The sequence below is a fragment of the Lipotes vexillifer genome, unplaced genomic scaffold (assembly GCF_000442215.2).
Source record: "Lipotes vexillifer unplaced genomic scaffold, Lipotes_vexillifer_v1.1 scaffold758, whole genome shotgun sequence".
Taxonomy (NCBI): domain Eukaryota; kingdom Metazoa; phylum Chordata; class Mammalia; order Artiodactyla; family Lipotidae; genus Lipotes; species Lipotes vexillifer.
The window spans coordinates 1,141,881-1,160,620 of NW_006770348.1; the positions used below are offsets into that span (position 1 = coordinate 1,141,881).

An 18,740-nucleotide genomic window follows, 5' to 3' on the forward strand; every position below is an offset into this window, starting at 1 on the left:
TTTCTGTCTGGTATATGGGATGGAACCAATGGGTAAGAAGGACAAAAGAAGTTTTGACTCAAGTCAGCTGAGAGATCGTCTTCTACCAAGGCTTTGTGGCTGGTTTGATCAAAGGCCTCCCAGTTCTATACCCTATAGGGTATATTTTGAAGAATTTTAATAGGAATTAGTTTCCCAGTTCTTTAAGCCAAAAAGAATAGTGAGGACAGCTTCCTTGGTGAGACTATCTCAGTCAGAAGATGGTACAGAGAACTTGTTCCCCATTAGTTTAATATTGCTATAAATTGGGTTTTTTCCCTAAATCCACAGCCAGTGTGTTGCTGTCTTTCTCTTTCTGCCATATTTGTGGAGCATCAGTCAAAATGCATAGCTAATTTACCAAAATAGCAATTTTTCAATTTGCAGTGGTAGTCATTGTTTTATGTTAAATAAAACCATCTCATATGTGTCAGAATTGGATTCAAGAATTTAACCCTTTCAAGAGTGGTTTCATATTAAGTACTGACTTTAAAACTTTGGTATTTTCTTTTTTTTTTTTTTTTTTGCGGTACGTGGGCCCCTCACTCTTAGAAAACTCTAGGATCCGGAGGTCTGATTCAGGAGGTAATACAGATATACATATAGAGAAAAAAATATAAAATCAGGCTTAAAGCCATGTAGTAAAGAATAGAAATGCTGTAAGGAAGGATGAGATTATTGGGAGGAGGGAGAAGAAAGTCAGAGAATACTTTGTGAAGGTACTGACCCAAACTGGATATTAGGAATTAGATTGGTGAAAAATCAGAGGGCCGTATTCCAGGTGGTTGACACAACATGTCCAAAGATACTGAGGCACAAATAAATAGGTCATCTTTGAAAGATGGTAACAGGAATCCCCTAATGGAGCAGAATGTAGTTTATTCAGTAGTTCTTTGTGGACAGTGACTCTGGTGCACAGTTCTACCTTGACATCTTCACTGAATCATCACAAAATAAATGCTTACAGATTAGGGTAGAATGTTGTAGAAGTCACATTGTTTGCTTTTAAGAGTATGTATTTGAAGCACTCTCAAGTGTTTTTAGTGGGCATCTAACTCACTGTTCTCACTTCTCTAGATGAAATTGTGCTGCACATTAATGCAATTTAACACACACACACGTACACATACAAATACATACATTAAACAAACAGCTTCACATACTTTGTGAACATAATGAAAATATGGAAGTATACATGGAAGACCATAGTGGTCAATAAGGATTCAGGCTCCAAAGTGATATGAACAGCCAGAAAATTGGACCAGCACAGGTATGAAATGAGAAATTTTTAGGGCCATTGAACATCATGCATTTTCAGTGTTCAGTAGCCCTGAAAATCTTTCATTTAGGCCAGGAAGTCTCAGTCTCATTTGAAATGTTGAAATAAAGAGAACATGCACAGGTTCTCATTGATCTAAATTTCTGTTGAAGTCCAGGACCTCCCACCATCTTTTCTAGTCCTTGATTCTTTTTCCAGACTCTTTGTTATGAAGGCTGTAGAGCAGGCCTCACCTTTTTTTATTGTAGTGGTAACTGCTGTCTGAGTTAGCTTCAGAGCAAATTCTCCCATCTTATGTGAGGACAGTCTAAGCTGGACCCTGCACTAAGATGAATATTAGTTCAAGGAGATAAATAGAAGTTGTTTATTCCCACATCAAATTTCCTTCCTTCCTTAGATTGCTGAAGGATATTTTCATGTCTTTCTAAATAAGATTGGAGTCCCTTTTGACTTCTTCTAGGTTCCTATCTCATCTCCCTTCCTTTTGACTTTATGCTATAATTCTGTGTCCTTCTCTGGTTTGAGCCATTTTTACAGATTTGCAAATCAGTATACTTTTTTTAACTGTTTGTTTTGTATTGGAGTACAGTTGATTAACAGTGTTGTGTTAGTTTCAGGTGTACAACAAAGTGATCCAGTTATACATATACATGTATCTATTCTTTTTCAAATTCTCTTCCATTTAGGTTATTACAGAATATCGAGCAGAGTTCCCTGTGCTATACAGTAGGTCCTTGTTGGTTATCCATTTTAAATATAGCAGTGTGTACAAATCACTATACTTTTGAGAGCATCTTTTTTTTTTACATTAGCATAGTCTTTTAACTATGTTCTGGGATGGCTCCAGTTAGCCAATATCGGTCACAGAGGATGAATGTTTATACTTCAGGCTTTTAACTCTACCAGATTTTTTGCCTTAATCACTATACTTTTGAGAGCATCTTTTTTTTTTACATTAGCATAGTCTTTTAACTATGTTCTGGGATGGCTCCAGTTAGCCAATATCGGTCACAGAGGATGAATGTTTATACTTCAGGCTTTTAACTCTACCAGATTTTTTGCCTTACTTTTCACTGTACTGACAGATGGGGAAATCTTGAAAATTAAATAAGGCAAAATTGGTAGGTCCTGAGTACCGAAATAATGGGTGCATTTGGAACTGTGAGGGGGGAGATTAGGCTTCAGGAAGCTTAGTTATTTAAGTCATCTGATATCCACAGGCTCCAGACTTGCATGTGGGAGCACTCCATCTCTCACTCTGGTGCCCCAGAAAAGGCTGATGATCCCTGAGCACAAAAACAAAGGTCAGGTCTGGGTGGTGTGCCTTTAATACTCTGTTGTCATTTGGACCTTTAAAAAGGCTCTCTGGGATACTTGCCAAAGGACATGACATGGTCCTGTTATCTCAGTCTGCTCAGTGCCTAGTACAGTACCTGTACATTTGATACACCTTCTTCACAAAGTAACAGAAGAGGAAATTAAATTGGGCTAATTTTCTAAGACTAGGAGAAATCAGAGAAGTCTATTTTGTTTTGTTTTCTTGACTTGAAATTGAGTGGGTGTTCAGCAGAGGTGTGTTTAAGTAAACTTAGATGAACTGATTTGTTTGACAATTTGATATCATTTTCCCTTCAAAGCCCCCAAACTGAGAAATATATAAAATGGTACCCAGTTGTGAAAATTATCTGCCTCCTGTGTAGTGTTGCTCCTTCCTTCCTCCCTCCCTCCCTCCCTCCGTTCCTTCCTTCCTTCCTTCCTTTCTTCCTTCCTCCCTTCATTCCTTCCTTTGTATTTCTTGCTTAAGACTGTAATAACTCATTGTATTTTTCCCTAGAGCCAGCAATGAATTATTAGGGGCTCTGTAGTAGTTTTTTTAAATTAATTAATTTGTTTATTTATTTTTGGCTGTGTTGGGTCTTCGTTTCTGCGCGAGGGCTTTCTCTAGTTGTGGCAAGTGGGGACCACTCTTCATTGCGGTGCGTGGGCCTCTCACTGTCGTGGCCTCTCTTGTTGCGGAGCACAGGCTCCAGACGCACAGGCTCAGTAGTTGTGGCTCACGGGCCTAGTTGCTCTGCGGCATGTGGGATCTTCCCAGACCAGGGCTCGAACCCGTGTCCTCTGCAGTGGCAGGCAGATTCTCAACCACTGCGCCACCAGGGAAGCCCTGTAGTATTTTTAATTGTGTGAGTTTTTATTCACTATGCCATAGAGTACAGTTTGTAATAGCCATGTTTGTAGACTGATAATTTCATGTTTGATCAGAAACTATTTATTAAGTAGACTTTTTACATGATATATTTTATGTACTCGGTTTATTAATAATCTTGCAATTCACAATGGATACCTAGGCTATATCAGTACTTTAACATAGCAAGACTTGTAATCATGACACAAGATCTTATTTAGCTAATGTGACTGATTATCTTTCACAGTGGAAGTATGAATAGCACCCTGACTCATAAAACCACTAGTTCTTTCCCCATTCCAATTTGAAAATATTAACTATTCCACATTTTGCCATAACAGGCTTAAGTTATAATTACAGAAATTTATAGAGGTCAAGGGAGGTCACCTAGAGATTTGCTTCTAGTTGGACCTGAACATTTTGCAAATGAGAAAACTGAGGCTCCAAGATATTAAATGACTTACCCAAAAACTGCATGGCTAATTAATAACAGCTGTCTTTGCATATAGTCTGTAAGGCTTGTTATGAATTACAGTAATGAAAGCTAATAATTTTATCCCCTCTCCCTCTTTCTTATTTTGGAAATGGACTGCACTCTTTGGAAGTTATATTCCAAATCACTCAGGTCATGGCTAAGATATACCATGCTTTTTGGCCTCCATTTATTTATTTGGAGTGTGATGACTTAAAGCTCCATTTTAAGAGGAAATGTGGATGGGTAGAATTTAAAGAAAAATAAAGTCTTGAGCTCATCAGAAACTCAGAAGTTCTAGAAGAATGCTGATATAAGTATTACTTTCCCTTTCAAGTTCTGATAAATGACTTCTCCAGGTTGAACACCTGAAGATCAATCCCTAGATTCAGAGAGAATATACAATAGTTCATTTTATTCAGCACTTCATAGAATTTTTAAAAATTATTAAATTATTAGCATTAATAGAGGCCTAAAGTGATCCTTCGTGCCAGTCCACTCAATCTAGTCACATGATTTCCAACTACAGAATGTTCCCTTAGCTGCTGAAAGCTGACCAGTGATCAGTTTCATCTTCAGTTTCCGCCCTAAAACTGGTTTTCGAAAAATGGTTTTCAATAATGTTCCTAGGAAAAAAGTGCTCCCTAGAGGATCAGTGAGAAATCGTGAGTCACTTAGCCTTGATTGCCTCTTGACTTATAAATAAGCAAAACAGAATTTTGACTACCTTTTTGTTCATATTACATGTGCTTTCTTCCACTAGGAGGAAAAAAGCAGGGCCTCCTTCTGGCTCAGAGACCCTTAGCTCCACTCTCTTACTATCTGGTGGGGTACAATCCACTAAAAAAACAATTGTAGAGGTATAGTTGAAGTACAGTAAACTACACATACTCAAAGTGTACAATATGATAAACTTTGGTATGTATACACATGTGTAACTATTGCCATAGTCAAGATAGCAGATATTTAGATCGTCCCAAAGGTTTCCTTGTGCCCCTTTGTTCTCCATTTCTCCCTTATTGTCTTCCCCAGATAACCATTGATTTACTTTCTGTCACTATAGGTTGGTTGCATTTTCTAGAACTTTATTTAAATGGAAGCATGCATTGCATACACATTCTGTTGGTCTTTTTTCACTCGCTTATTTTGAGGTCCATGCATCTTGTTATATATCAATAGTTCATTTTTTTTTGACTGAGTAGTATTCCATAGTGTGCATATACCACAGATGATTTATCATTTCAGCTATTCATGGACACTTGGGTTGTTTCTAATTTTTAGCTGTTAATGAGTAAACCTTCTGAACAACCTCGTACAGATTTTTGTGTGGACAGAAATTTTTATTTCTCCGTGATAAATGACCAGAAGTGCCTTGCTCTCCTGTTAAATTTAGCTTCACCTTTTTACGGAACTGCCAAACTGTTTTCCAAAGTGGTTGTACCACTCTACTTTCTTACCAGCAGTGTATAAGGTTGCTCCACGCTTGGTGTGATCAGAATTTTTTAGCCGTTCTGGTAGGTCTGTAGTTGTATCTCATTGTGGTTTTAGTTTGCACTTTCCTAATAACTAATGAGGTTGAGCATCGTTTCATTCATTTATTGGTCATTCCTGTATCTTTCTTTGTGAAGTATCTCTTCAAATCTTTTGCCCATTTTAAAAACTGGATTTCAACTCTATATTAATTTGCTCAGATTTTGTCTCCTACAAGACTGCAAAATAGGTTTTCCTTACAATAAGAATTAAATACATGTTTGTAAGGCCCACACACATCATTCACTTGGCAACATCTGTGTCTGTTTACTCCTGAAATGTAGTTTCTCATGTTTCCAGTCTGTCCATTTAAATCCTAGATATTCTAAGATTGTACTTATATTTCTCTTGTGACTAGCTTTTTGGTAAGAATAGATCTATAATAAATCCATTGAACTTTATCTTCTCTAGGGAATCTGTAGCATTTTAGGTAACAAGGTTATATGTGCAAGGCTAAAAACATCCACTTATGGTGCTTTGTAAGTGCTTTATAGAAAATGCATCCTGTGGGAATTTTGAACACCACCAAGACATTTGTGTATTTAAGGAAATAATTTACAATGGTAACATTGATTTCAAGAATGGGAAGCGAGGCTGTTCAATGAATAACACTTACTGTAAATAAGTGGAACTTTTCCTTTTCTCTCTTTCCTTATTTATTTATTAATTTCTTTCTTTATCATTAAAAAATGAACAACTGATAACTTACTTGCATTGTTTCATTCAAAAGTTATTTATCGGCAAGGCAGTGTACTTTTATCTGACTGTATCTAAGAGAATGTGGGGTTTAGTCTTTGTATTCAAATCATAGTTCCAATAGAAATCTTATGTAATTTTTTTATCATGTTATACCACATTTCCTTAGAAGGGAACAAATCCACGTTCAAGTTTCTTTTTGAATGGGAAACAAATCTCTTTAACAAAGAGCGATTGTGCTTCCATCCATCAGTGGTTATTTTTTAAAACTTCTCTGTTATTATCTGAAATGACAGATTAGCCATGTATTTATTTTTATTTGCTCATCCTTTTCCAGTGAACGTCTTTACTATGACTCAGATGCTCATATTAAAATCTTTGGAAAGTCTCATCTCATATGCCATCGTATGAGTGAAAATAAATGCAAGTCTGTAAATTTATTTCCTAAATATTCCTAAAGTAAATTTAATTCACTGAAGTAAATTTAATTCCTAAAGTAAGATTAATTCCTAAAGTAAATTTCCTAATTAGTGCCCTGAATCCATGGCAAATAAATGGGGGGTTGGGGGGGGGGGCGGCAGTTCACAGTAATTCAGCTCAAACACTTTCTTGCTTGTGTCTCCGAATAGAATTTGAGCTGTTGTTGAAAAATCTTTGGTAATGCCACAATAAGGTTGCTCTCTCACTTCTCCCCTTTTCCTGGTTCCCGCTGATTTCAGAGAAATCTCTAGAGAAGCAGTTTTCAAAGTCCCTGGACAAATAGCGTAGGCCTTACCTGGGAACTTGTTAGAAATGCAGATCCTCTGGCCCTACTGCAGACCAGCTGAATCAGACACTGAAACTGGGGGTGTGGGGAAGGCAGGCCCAGCAGTCTGTGTTTTGACACGCCTTCCAGGTGATTCTGGAGCATGCCAAAGTTTGGGACCCACTGGTGTAGGGGAATGAAGGAAGCTGTGAATGCAGGCCTATATAAAATTCTTTCCTACAGCTCCAAGCTGACAGGTTCATGATGAGGTTGCTGTAGCAACAACTACACAGTAGGATTGGATAATGAAACTTTGTGAAATTAAGACGCATGAATATTAACCAATCCCATATTCTAGATCACTAAGATTTATATTGGGCAAAATGGAGTTTTACTTTTAGCCTTATGTCAAGAAGCACAGTTTCATAAGGTTTTATGTTTGACAAGTGGAAACCATGCCATTTTTTAAGCATCACTCCTATAGAATTTAGACAATTTTGGTAGAAAAATAGAATTACTCTTAAAGACATTCATCACAGGACTTCCCTGGTGGCACAGTGGTTAAGAATCTGCCTGCCGGGCTTCCCTGGTGGCGCAGTGGTTGAGAGTCCGCCTGCCGATGCAGGGGACACGGGTTCGTGCCCCGGTCCGGGAAGATCCCACATGCCACGGAGCGGCTGGGCCCATGAACCATGGCCGATGAGCCTGCGCGTCCGGAGCCTATGCTCCGCAATGGGAGAGGCCACAACAGTGAGAGGCCCGCGTACCACCAAAAACAAACAAAACAAAACAAGAATCTGCCTGCCAATGCAGGGAACACGGGTTCTATCCCTGGTTCGGGAAGATCCCACATGCCGTGGAGCAACTAAGCCCGTGCACCACAACTACTGAGCCTGCGCTCTAGAGCCCACGAGCCACAACTACTGAAGCCCGCGTGCCACAACTGCTGAAGCCCGCAAACCTAGAGCCCGTGCTCCGCAACAAGATAAGCCACCACAATGAGAAGCCCGTGCACCACAACTACTGAGCCTGCGCTCTAGAGCCCACGAGCCACAACTACTGAAGCCCGCGTGCCACAACTGCTGAAGCCCGCAAACCTAGAGCCCGTGCTCCGCAACAAGATAAGCCACCACAATGAGAAGCCCGTGCACCACAACAAAGAGTAGCCCCCGCTCACCGCAACTAGAGAAAGCCCGCGCGCAGCAACGAAGACCCAACGCAGCCAAAAATAAATAAAAATAAATAAATTTCTTTTTAAAAAAGACATTCATCACAGAAATCATAAGTAACATCCTCAACAGTGACATATAACCCTGAAAGAATTTATAATTGACTTTTCATAATAAAATATAGTAGCTTTATTTACCTGTAATACCTGTTTCACAGAACACAGTGCTGGGTACCTAATGGCTGTTGAATAAGCATTAAGATTTGATTTGTTAAACCCTTGTTTGGCAATTACATGTCACAAAAATTGCTATTTTTAAAAATATATTTGTATTCTGTACTCTTCTTTCTAGTATATGGTCAGTCTAAATTCTAGCACTTTCTGTATTCAAGGAATTAAATTCATTTTAGGGTTTGCATTTTATTGATATGTGCTAAGGATTAGATGTGCTCAGTTAAGCTTCTTCCTGGCCAAATGACATACCCTGTCTCTGATGTCAGTCTGAGAAAATCCTGTATAGTGTACAACATCCCTGGATTACCTTATCTAAGTATTACATGGACATTTCAGATGATATGTCTTGGCATGTGGTCATTTTTCATTAACTTATTAAGGTCTGTTAAAGCATCTTTTCCCCCTTTTGACAACTTGCCATAATTGAATGCAAAATTGACTGTAAGACTGAATGAATGCCTGATATTCATGCAGTAAATTGATGGGGCTTCCTTGGTGTCTAGCAGACACCATGCCCAGATGAGTGTTTTAGGAAAAGGGGCTCTGTTGCTATCTAACGTTGGCTGTGGACAAGTGACATCTACCCTGTGGACTTCATTTTCCTCAACTGTAAACACAAGGGATTCATTACAGCATCTCTAAGATCTTAAACATTTTATGATTCTAAGGCTTAGGGGGAACTGGGGGGAGAATTCAAGCCTTGAAGCATTGCTGAGGTGCAATATACGATTGAAAGTTTTTTTATGTATTTCTTGAAAGAATGAATGAAACAGAATAATTAGCATAAAGTCAGCCTCATACTTCTTTGGAGACAATGGAAAATAGTGATATTAAGTCCTCATAATTTTAGAGTTTAGACTAATGTGTTTTAGGAAAAATACTTTCAAAAAGTATACTTAATGTTTTTTCCTCAGAGTTTTCACATTGAATTATTTCTTCTTAACCCGAAGGTATATTAAATACTTAGAAAAGCCAATAATTTTAATATTTTAAGCATAGGTGTGCTCTGAAGATCATATATATTCTTCCTAGAAGAGAAATATCTTTTAAAGGACAGCTCTCTACACTTTATACTCCCCTGCATTCACTTATTTCATTACATTTGTGCAACCTAAAATTGTAGGTATAAAGCTATTTTGGGCATGCTTTTTCCAGAACTTTGTAAGAATCAACAGGAGCATAATTTTAAGCTACAGAAGTGCAAAATAAGCACAGAATCCTAGCTACCATAAATATAAAGGCCAGAATTCTAACTTGGCAAAAACACATAAATACTAGCAATGGGGAAGAGGGACATAAGGACAAAAAGGTCGAATTTTACCAGGTATTTCTGTATGTTAATAAACCTTTTTTCTGAACTTTGTGTCTTCTCAGAGATGGAATTTTGTGAAACCCCTCACACTCTGTGCTCTGGCTACCAGACAGACATGCACAGTGTTTCTCGGCATGGCTACCAGCTAGAGATGGGATCCGATGTGGACACGGAGACAGAAGGTGCTGCCTCCCCTGACCATGCGCTGAGAATGTGGATAAGGGGGATGAAGTCAGAGCATAGTTCCTGTTTGTCCAGCCGGGCCAACTCCGCATTGTCCTTGACTGACACTGACCATGAAAGGAAGTCTGATGGAGAGAATGGTAATAGAACTATCTATATTGTTTACATAAAACCCAGAGAGGATGCAGGTTTTAGCCTTTGATTTGCTTTCCTTCCCTATGTCTGCCTACCCTTCATTTCGTCTGCAGAATGGAGATGCAGGTTAGCAGGGTCCCATGGACAAGGCATGTGCCTAAGTATCTGGCAAATAGACACATTCATTTACAATAATAGATGAAGTACTTTTTCTTTCTGGTGATTCCCCCAAAGGAAATAAATCTCATAGAGTCAGTAATATTGTGCATGTCTTATTCATTGCTCACCTTTTATTTTCATCTTCATTTTCCAGTGCAATACTAGTGATATTTATTTTAGAAGTACTCATGTCATGTATTTTGGCTTTGTATCAATATATGAACAATGAGACGAACAGCTGTATAGCAAGCTTATTCTGTACGTGCTCTCTATTTTGATTCAGATTAACCTGTCAAGTGTACAGAGAAAGGCAAATTAACCAGATTGGACTGAAATGATTAAAAAAACCAGAAGGTGAACATCAGCCATTTGCCAGACAATAAGTAGTAACAGCAGTATCATTAAATTGTAGTTATATATTATTTTCTTACATCTTTTAGAAATGGAAAAGTTTTGTCATTTTGATTTGTTGGGAAGAGGTTAATCTATTTTGTTGTCTGCTTTTCTGTCCCTACCGAAGAACAAAGTCCTTTCATAAAAATCACATTAATGCTTATTAAACACATTAATCTAATCTCCTCCTCATTCTGTTTGTCTAAATTTCATAGGTCCCATCACCATGACCACAAAGCCTGGTCTGTTAGCATTGGCTAATGAGTATTTTCTCAGGTGTCAGAGAGGTAGCCAACAGCCCTGTACCTGCAGCTTTTTCTGTTCTATCCTCCTCTGCCTCCTTCAGCCTGTAGGAGACATTGGCCACAAGGATATAATCAGGAATGACATTTGTAATATCACTAAATATCCTATCACCAAATATCCTTGAGGGTCTTGATATTTTAGGTTTATCTTCATGTATGTATGTATGTATGTATTGTTGACTTAGGCGAAGAGTGCAGAGGAGGTGAAGTGTGGAAGTGAGAAGGGAACATATTTGATCTATGTCGTGCATATTCATGTAAGTGAAGCAGCAGTAGGATGGAAGTTGGGGGACCTTGGGCTAGTCCCTACAGTTTTGGGGCTTCAACTGTCAAACAGGAAAAATAACGACCAAATTTATGTGAAATGGGGTGATAGAGGCTCTCCTGTATTTCAGAGACTTACTGTTCTTCGTCATCTCACTCCTGACATAAGGAAGTTATAGCCAGTTCACTGGGTTGAAACATTAAAATAAAAGAAAGGAATTTCCCCGTAGGGCTCCACCATTCTTCTACTCCTGCAAGACCCTAGGTATGGGGTTTCTTCTGGGGTGATGAAACTTCTGGAATTAGATAGTGGTAGTAGTTGCACAACTCTGTGAAAATACTAAAAGCCACTGAATCGTACACTTTAATAAGAATGTGAACATTATGGTATGTGAATCGTATTTCACTGAATTTGTTATTTAAAAAATACTGCTGGATGAAGGGTAAGGATTGAAGATTGAAGAATCCCAGATGACTTGGACAAGGATTAATTAGTAAAAATGTTTGCTATTACAGGTTTTAAATTCTCTCCTGTTTGTTGTGACATGGAGGCTCAAGCTGGGTCTACTCAAGGCAAGTGTTTCCAAATATTCAACGACAAATTATTTTACCTCACCCCATCCCTGACACCCACCCTACAACATTCAACCCTGCCCATCTGATAAACAACACACAGGCCTGGTTAATTAACCTGTCAAAGATTAGTTTATTGGTAGCTTGTTGGTTTGCTTTCCTCTGGAAGACTTCATGTATGTGTATGTTGACAGTAATGAGGAGGTGGGGGGGGTGGTGCTAGGTAGAATAGGAAAACGTTGATTTAGCATGAAGGCAGAGATTTACATCAGGTTGGGTTGGTTTTGGCCTCATGACTTTCTGTTCTATCAATACATTATCTATGATATTTTACATGACTCTAGCCGTTAACATAGTATATAGTTCAGATACTGTCATAACTTTACACCTAGCAAATGGTCTTGGTCTTTTCCTTCCGACGCTCTGGCTTGACTTAAGAATCACACTATACCCATGTCATCAATTATAAATAACACCTTCAAATGAAGGAAATGTTGTTGATTCTTTTCTGTAGACCTGTTTTTATACTGTGTCATTCCTTAGTGAGGGGACATTGGTGTCCTTTTACTTTTGCCTTCATTGTGCTCATTGGGCTTTGCCCCTTTGCAGAGGGATACTGAAAGCAATATTTATTAATGATTTTAATGAAAATCAAACACTTTGTGGCAGAGGGAATCCTCACATCTGACTACAGGGCAATGACTCAAAATATGTAAGGAACTGGGGGAAATGGATCAGAGGGAAGATATATTAGAATCAGCTTCATCAAAATGCATATTATCCTCCCCTTCTTCCACCATGAGAACTGCTTACTGTGATGAGCCACTATACGCACTGTGTTCACGTGCCACGTCCCTTGGATGTGTTAGGAACCTTCAGGAATGTTTGGGGCTGTTCAGTTTTGTTTTGCCTTAAGTCTGTAATCAGCCATCTACCTTGATCATGTAACACTATTTACTGAGACAGAGTTGGAAGACTCAGGAGTAAAGGCCGTGTATCTTTTCTTTTCTTTATAGGTTTATTTTCCTTATGATTTATTTTAGGAACTGGATGCGCTACCACAAAATTGGGCAGGGCGCCGATATAAAACTATGATCCACTCTGCTAAAAACTAGTCCTTAACTGTAAGCCTCTTTTGACCCAATGTGCATCTCCAAGGAGGATTTCAGTAGAACATAGTGATAAAAAGTTTGTATTGTGAAGCCAGACAGCTGAGATTTAAATCCCAGCTGTGTGATCTTGGGAAAGTTGTCTGAAGTTTCTGTGCCTGAACTTCATCATTTGTAAAACAAGGAGAATATTACTATCTACCTCTAAGATTTTGTGATGATTGAATAAATGAATGTATATAAAGGTTTAGAATAGTACTCGTAACATATGAGTACAATAAGAATGTTCACTATTCTTACTGATCAGCACTTCACAATTTCCAAACACACTTTTAATATCTTTATCTCATTTCATCCTCCTGACCCATCTGTGGAATGATTCTATTGTTATCAGCATTTTACATAGGAGGAAGAGTTAAACAGCAATTCAGAAACAAGTTAGCTAAATACAATTGATTGTTTTCCAAATAGCCACTTTTTTCCTCCCTTGGATCATGAATGAATATAAGATATGAACTTGAACAACTTTTCTCTACTCAGAGTTCTGTAAGTTTTACTCTGCTCCTACTAGTAATTTTCAGTAAGGAGTATACAATTTGGAATCTTACGACCTAGAGTAAGATTTCACCAATTTAGATTCCAAAAATTTTCAGTCAGTGATACCAGGCCTGGCCTGCCTTCAACATTTCCATAGATTCTCACAGAGGTTTGAGTTGAGAGTGTAAATGGTTTTTCTAAAAAAACGTTAATTTGAAAAAACAAGTTATTTTTAACGAATTAACATTTGTGTGCAAATGTCGCTATTTATTTCCCATTGATCTCATACATTCATGAAAGCAGACCTAGCAAGGAATCTACTTCAGTAATTTGAGTTTCTATATTACTATGTTTGAAAAGAGTAAATAGCTTAAAATTTGGGGGATTTATATACTTCACTACCTCAGACTCCTTGCCACTCCATCCCTGTGTTTCAGTTAATGTCAATGACATTTTATTTTGTTTCTGTCTTCCTATGTACATTCTGATTTTTAGATTATTGATGAGGCAATGGGCACAATATCATGGATCGGTTTAGGATGATTTAAGCTTCACCCCTGTAAATTTGGGAGAGAAGTGAAGATAGGGGAAATTGTTAATTTGGGTGTGCTGTTCAACAGAGAAAGATTCTGAGATGTGATTTCAAAGACACTTTCAATTCTATCCATCCTGGGCTATAATGTCTTGGATTTTCTACTTATATTTCCAAAATCATGTTTATAAGGACTTATTTCTTTCATTTAATTAATCGATCAAGACTTTGAAAATATTTATTTTTCCTCATTTTCGTAAACTCTATTTGGTTACCCTTAATTGAATTGAAGTTTCTGATATGCTTTAACCCATGAAAAATTAAAATAAATAACCTTCCATTTCAGTACCGAAACAGACTGAGAGGTCTGCAGTACAAGGAAGGGAGAGCAGCAGGTAACAGAAGAGAATGTGGATTTCTCGTCTTTCACAGGGCAATCAGAACACTAATGCACTTTATTTCCATTCCCTGAAATTTGTCCTAAGTAAACCCTTTGTTGTCTATTGACGCTTAATCGGCTGTTAGGAAAAATGCAGATTTACTCAAGTTAGCTTCAGCCTGAGGCCCGTGAGCAGGACACTTTGATGTCAGTCATAATACTTTATTCATTTTCCTCCTTTTCTACTCCCATTCCACGTTACTACCAACCTTACTATTCATTATAGTCTAATACTTGAGTTGTGTATTTTCTATCTTCACGATGGGTTTTAATAAGTACTAGATAGGAAGCTACTTAAGCCTGGTTTATCCCATATTTTTGCTTCAGTACTTAGCCACTGGATCTGGAGCCCAGTAGGCACTAAATAAATGAAAAATATGCTTTGCTCTGAGGGGAAGAATTGAAACTGAGAGATAATATATTTTGTAGATCTTCTCTAATAGAAATGCTACGGTGGGTCAAACCTCTGGTCATCTAACACACAACTGCCTCTGACAGGTGATCCAGTGGGCTTTTCTTAGAAGGATTTGGCAGTCCTACTTGAGCGTTAACCTCAGTGATTAGGGTGTTCCTCAGTAATTTCATTTGACTCTACATTAGGTTGGAGGAAAAAACTATATCAACAGCTAAATCTGAATAATCAATTTCCAAGAATGTGTTTTTCACATATGGCCTAAATGAAACACTTGGATTAGAAAATGTGAAAACGAAATTGCTTATCAAGAAGCTAAATAGAGGGAAATAGGTAGAGAAAAGACATTTATAACCTTTAACTAATAAAGTATAAGTTGCAAAGAAGTTATTTATGGCTGTGCTCTTGTTGATAATGCTATTTCCGTGTAAGCAATATTTATTGAGCACTTACTCTTTGCCGGGCTCTGTATTGGAGACTGGGGATATATAAACGATGACCAGTACACGATCTCCACCCTCAAGGAATTTACAGTCTAGTGGGCAAGATTGATGCCCTATTAATTAGGATTGTTTATTATTATTTATTATTGTTATTGCAGGTAACAGCTTGAGCTAGCTTAAAGAGAGAAAAACAAATTCATAAAAAGGGCATGTGAGTGCTTCATGGGACCTGGACAAAAGAAGGAACTAGATTAGAAGAATTGCCTGGGCTTTGCCTCTTGCTTCTGAATCCATTTCCTTCAGTCCTGTCTCTGCAGATTTACTTTCTCTAAATCTCCATCCACAAGGCAGACATAAAACCTCATACAGTTCTCCAGTTTATATTTCTTCTGTTCAGGAAAGAAGTTGAGATTAACTGGATGTTTTTCAATGCCGTTTCTAAATTCCAACGAGACAGATTAATTTTCCCAGCTTGAGTCAGATGTCTACCACTGGTCCCATCAGCTACAACCAGGGAGTAAGGTCAGCGATATAAATGTTGCTTTCTGGGAACCCATCCACTGGATTCTTGGAGCAGTTTGCAATGCAGGCGGTCAGAGTCAAGTGAGCATGTATACTCAGTGAGGTCTACCAGAGAAGATAAAGAGCTAACTTTAATACGATTTAGTTAGTACCCTGATAAAAAAATATGTGCAGCTTGCTATGAGAACACAAGGGATGTGAAATCATTTATTAAAGTAAAAATTGTTGTATTAATGCAGTCTAAATGACAATGTTCTCTGGACGGTGAGTGATTAAGAACATGGACTGTGGTATAAGATAGATCTATGTTTGTGCCATGGTTCTGCCACGTTACTGTGTGTCCTTGGACAGGTAACTAAAGCTCTCCAAGCCTCAGTTTCCTTGTCTGTCAAATGGAGACATTACCTATTTTAGTTTTTGTATGTGAGGATTAAATGAGAAAATGGACATATAGCACTTTACAGTGTTTTATATTAAATTAAATGCTCAATAAATCTTAGTCGTGGTTATCTTTCACACAACAGGAATTTATTATGCATGTATTGTGAGGTAGGTGCTACAGGGTGAAGTCTCTTTTATCAAGGATTAGCCAGACATGCAGTGTGGCTTCTGAAACATCTGGTGTCCCAGAAAACTCTAGCGTAGCAGAGTTCAGCCTACCTTCTCATTTCAAACTGGGTAAAATTCCTTGCACTTGTCTTACCTTAAATAATACAGCATTTTAATAGCCAACAATCTTGTTCTGCTAAGTAGAGAAGACTATGAGAGGGAATTCAATGAAGCACTTCAGACCTGGCTGAGGGATAACTTTGTACTATTGTATGTCCTATCGTCATTGTAGTAACCCCTTAAGGTAGAGCTGGGATTTCAGCTACTCAGAAGCCCTGTTGATTTCCATGATTGTTGGGCAGCTGAGCCCCCTATGCACTGCTCAGGAACTTTACAGGTAACGGATTATCTGATACAATCCCATGATAGCCAAAAAATCCGTTAGTACTACTCCCTATTGCTTCTGTACTGCATACCACAGAAACCTGGTAATATACCATGTGCTACCAATAAACACCATACCATCATAGCCATGCATTTGTCATTCTCAGACCCTGAATTGCTTCATCGGAACAGCAGGCAGGAGTGGTGAAAAAATAGCTAGCCTAATAACACCTGGGTTTCTTGAATGACATATAATAGTTATACCCAAACGAGGAGTTAATGCCTTCTGATATTTGACCATGTGGGGCCATTCATGTGCATTTAATGGAAGGGATTTGTTTGTTCTACACTTCTTTCTTTTGCTTTTTTTTGTTTTCCCTTGGTAGTGTAAGTTATACAGGACACTTCCATAGCCATGATAACAGTTCCTCGGGAATCATCTGAATGTCGAAGGAAGTGTGTGAAACAATGCAATGACTTGGTAATAGCTTTGGCAGGAGCCCTGCCATATAACTGACATCCTAATGGCTCTGTTGGACCCATTAGGCATGTATAAGACAGTGCAGATGACTTTGTAATGGCTCCTTTGGAGATGTTACATGATCAGAGGAAGAGTGTAAGTCATTGGGATCACTTTATGTGTGGGTGAGACACTTCTGCGATGACCATGATACTCTTACAGTTGAAAACAATTTTGATGATATTGAAATTTCAAGCCATTATCAAGTTAGATATAACAAGCTTATATTTTCCTTTTTAGTAGGGAATTTTAACTACTATTTTTTTAGTATGAAAGTAATATCAGCTGATGGTTTCAGAATTAAAACAGTAAAAACATGTTTAAAGTGAAAATCCTCTCCCTCTTTATGCTTCTATATAACGTATAAAAGTCATAGGATTACAAAGATTCCATCGTGCATATGCAAGAAAATAAAAATTATTAACCGGCATATAAATCTTTTAGGTAATTTTATAACTAGGACTTCCAGTTGTATCACCAGGGCAAGAAATTATCAAGACACTCTTGAGAGGTAGCCACTGTTAACAGTGTATTATGTATCATTCCCCAAATGTTCTGTACATGTACAAATGGGATAACATAGTAAAAAAAAGACCAGTAACTTTTTTCTAGTTAATATTATACCTATATAATATTAAATATATAAATATATAATGTTAAATTATATCTATATAATATATATAATATTATTATCTAGTTAATATTATATTTTTCCATGTCTGCAGTATAGATCTGCCTTATTCTTTTTTTTTTTTTTTTTTTTTGCCACACTGCGTGGTTTGCGGGATCTTAGTTCCCCGACCAGGAATCGAACCCAGGCCCCGACAGTGAAAGCACCGAGTCCTAACGCTGGACCATCAGGGAATTCCCTTGCCTTATTCTTTTTAATAGCTGTATAGTATTCTGTTTCTGTATGTATCATTTTTTACTTAGTCCCCTGTTTATGGAAATCTAGGTTTCCAGAGCTTTGATATTAAAAACAATGCTGGGGCTTCCCTGGTGGCGCAGTGGTTGAGAGTCCGCCTGCCGATGCAGGCGACACGGGTTCGTGCCCCAGTCCGGGAAGATCCCACGTGTCGCGGAGTGGCTAGGCCCGTGAGCCATGGCCGCTGGGCCTGCGCTTACGGAGCCTGTGGTCCGCAACGGGAGAGGCCACAACAGTGAGAGGCCAGCGTACCGCAAAATAAAACAAAAAACCCCCAAAAAACACAATGCTGTACTTAACATCTTTGTACACATTTTTTTGCATACCTGTTGGATAATTTCTTAGAAGTAGAAATGATGGGCCAAGGATATGTACATTTGACATTTTTTATAGATATTACCAAATTTCCCCTTTAAACAACCAGTTTATCTTCCTACTAATGCTATATACTACTAATGCATCTGTTTTCCTGTATCCTTTTCAACACTGGCAAGGAATGAAAAAGATTTCTAATACCCAATCTGCTAGATGAACTATGGTATCTTTTTGTGCTATTATTTTGCAATTTACTTATGAGTGAGCTTGGGCATCTTTTTGTATGTTAATGGACCGTATACATTTCTTTTTCCTAAATTGTCTGTTGACATCCTTTACCAATTTTTTCTATTTGAATTTTTCTATTTCATTTTTAATTAATTTTTTAAGTTGAAGTACAGT

General features: G+C 38.0%; 1 protein-coding gene across 1 annotated transcript in view; it reads left to right on the top strand.

Annotated features, from left to right (window-relative positions):
• Positions 1-18,740, top strand: part of LOC103086956 (teneurin-1) — a 312,048-nt gene that overhangs the window by 73,987 nt on the left and 219,321 nt on the right. The window contains exons 2-3 of the mRNA XM_007446072.1: positions 9,702-9,962; positions 11,595-11,651. Coding sequence (XP_007446134.1) covers positions 9,702-9,962; positions 11,595-11,651 — 318 coding nt within the window. The remainder of the gene's footprint in view (positions 1-9,701; positions 9,963-11,594; positions 11,652-18,740) is intronic.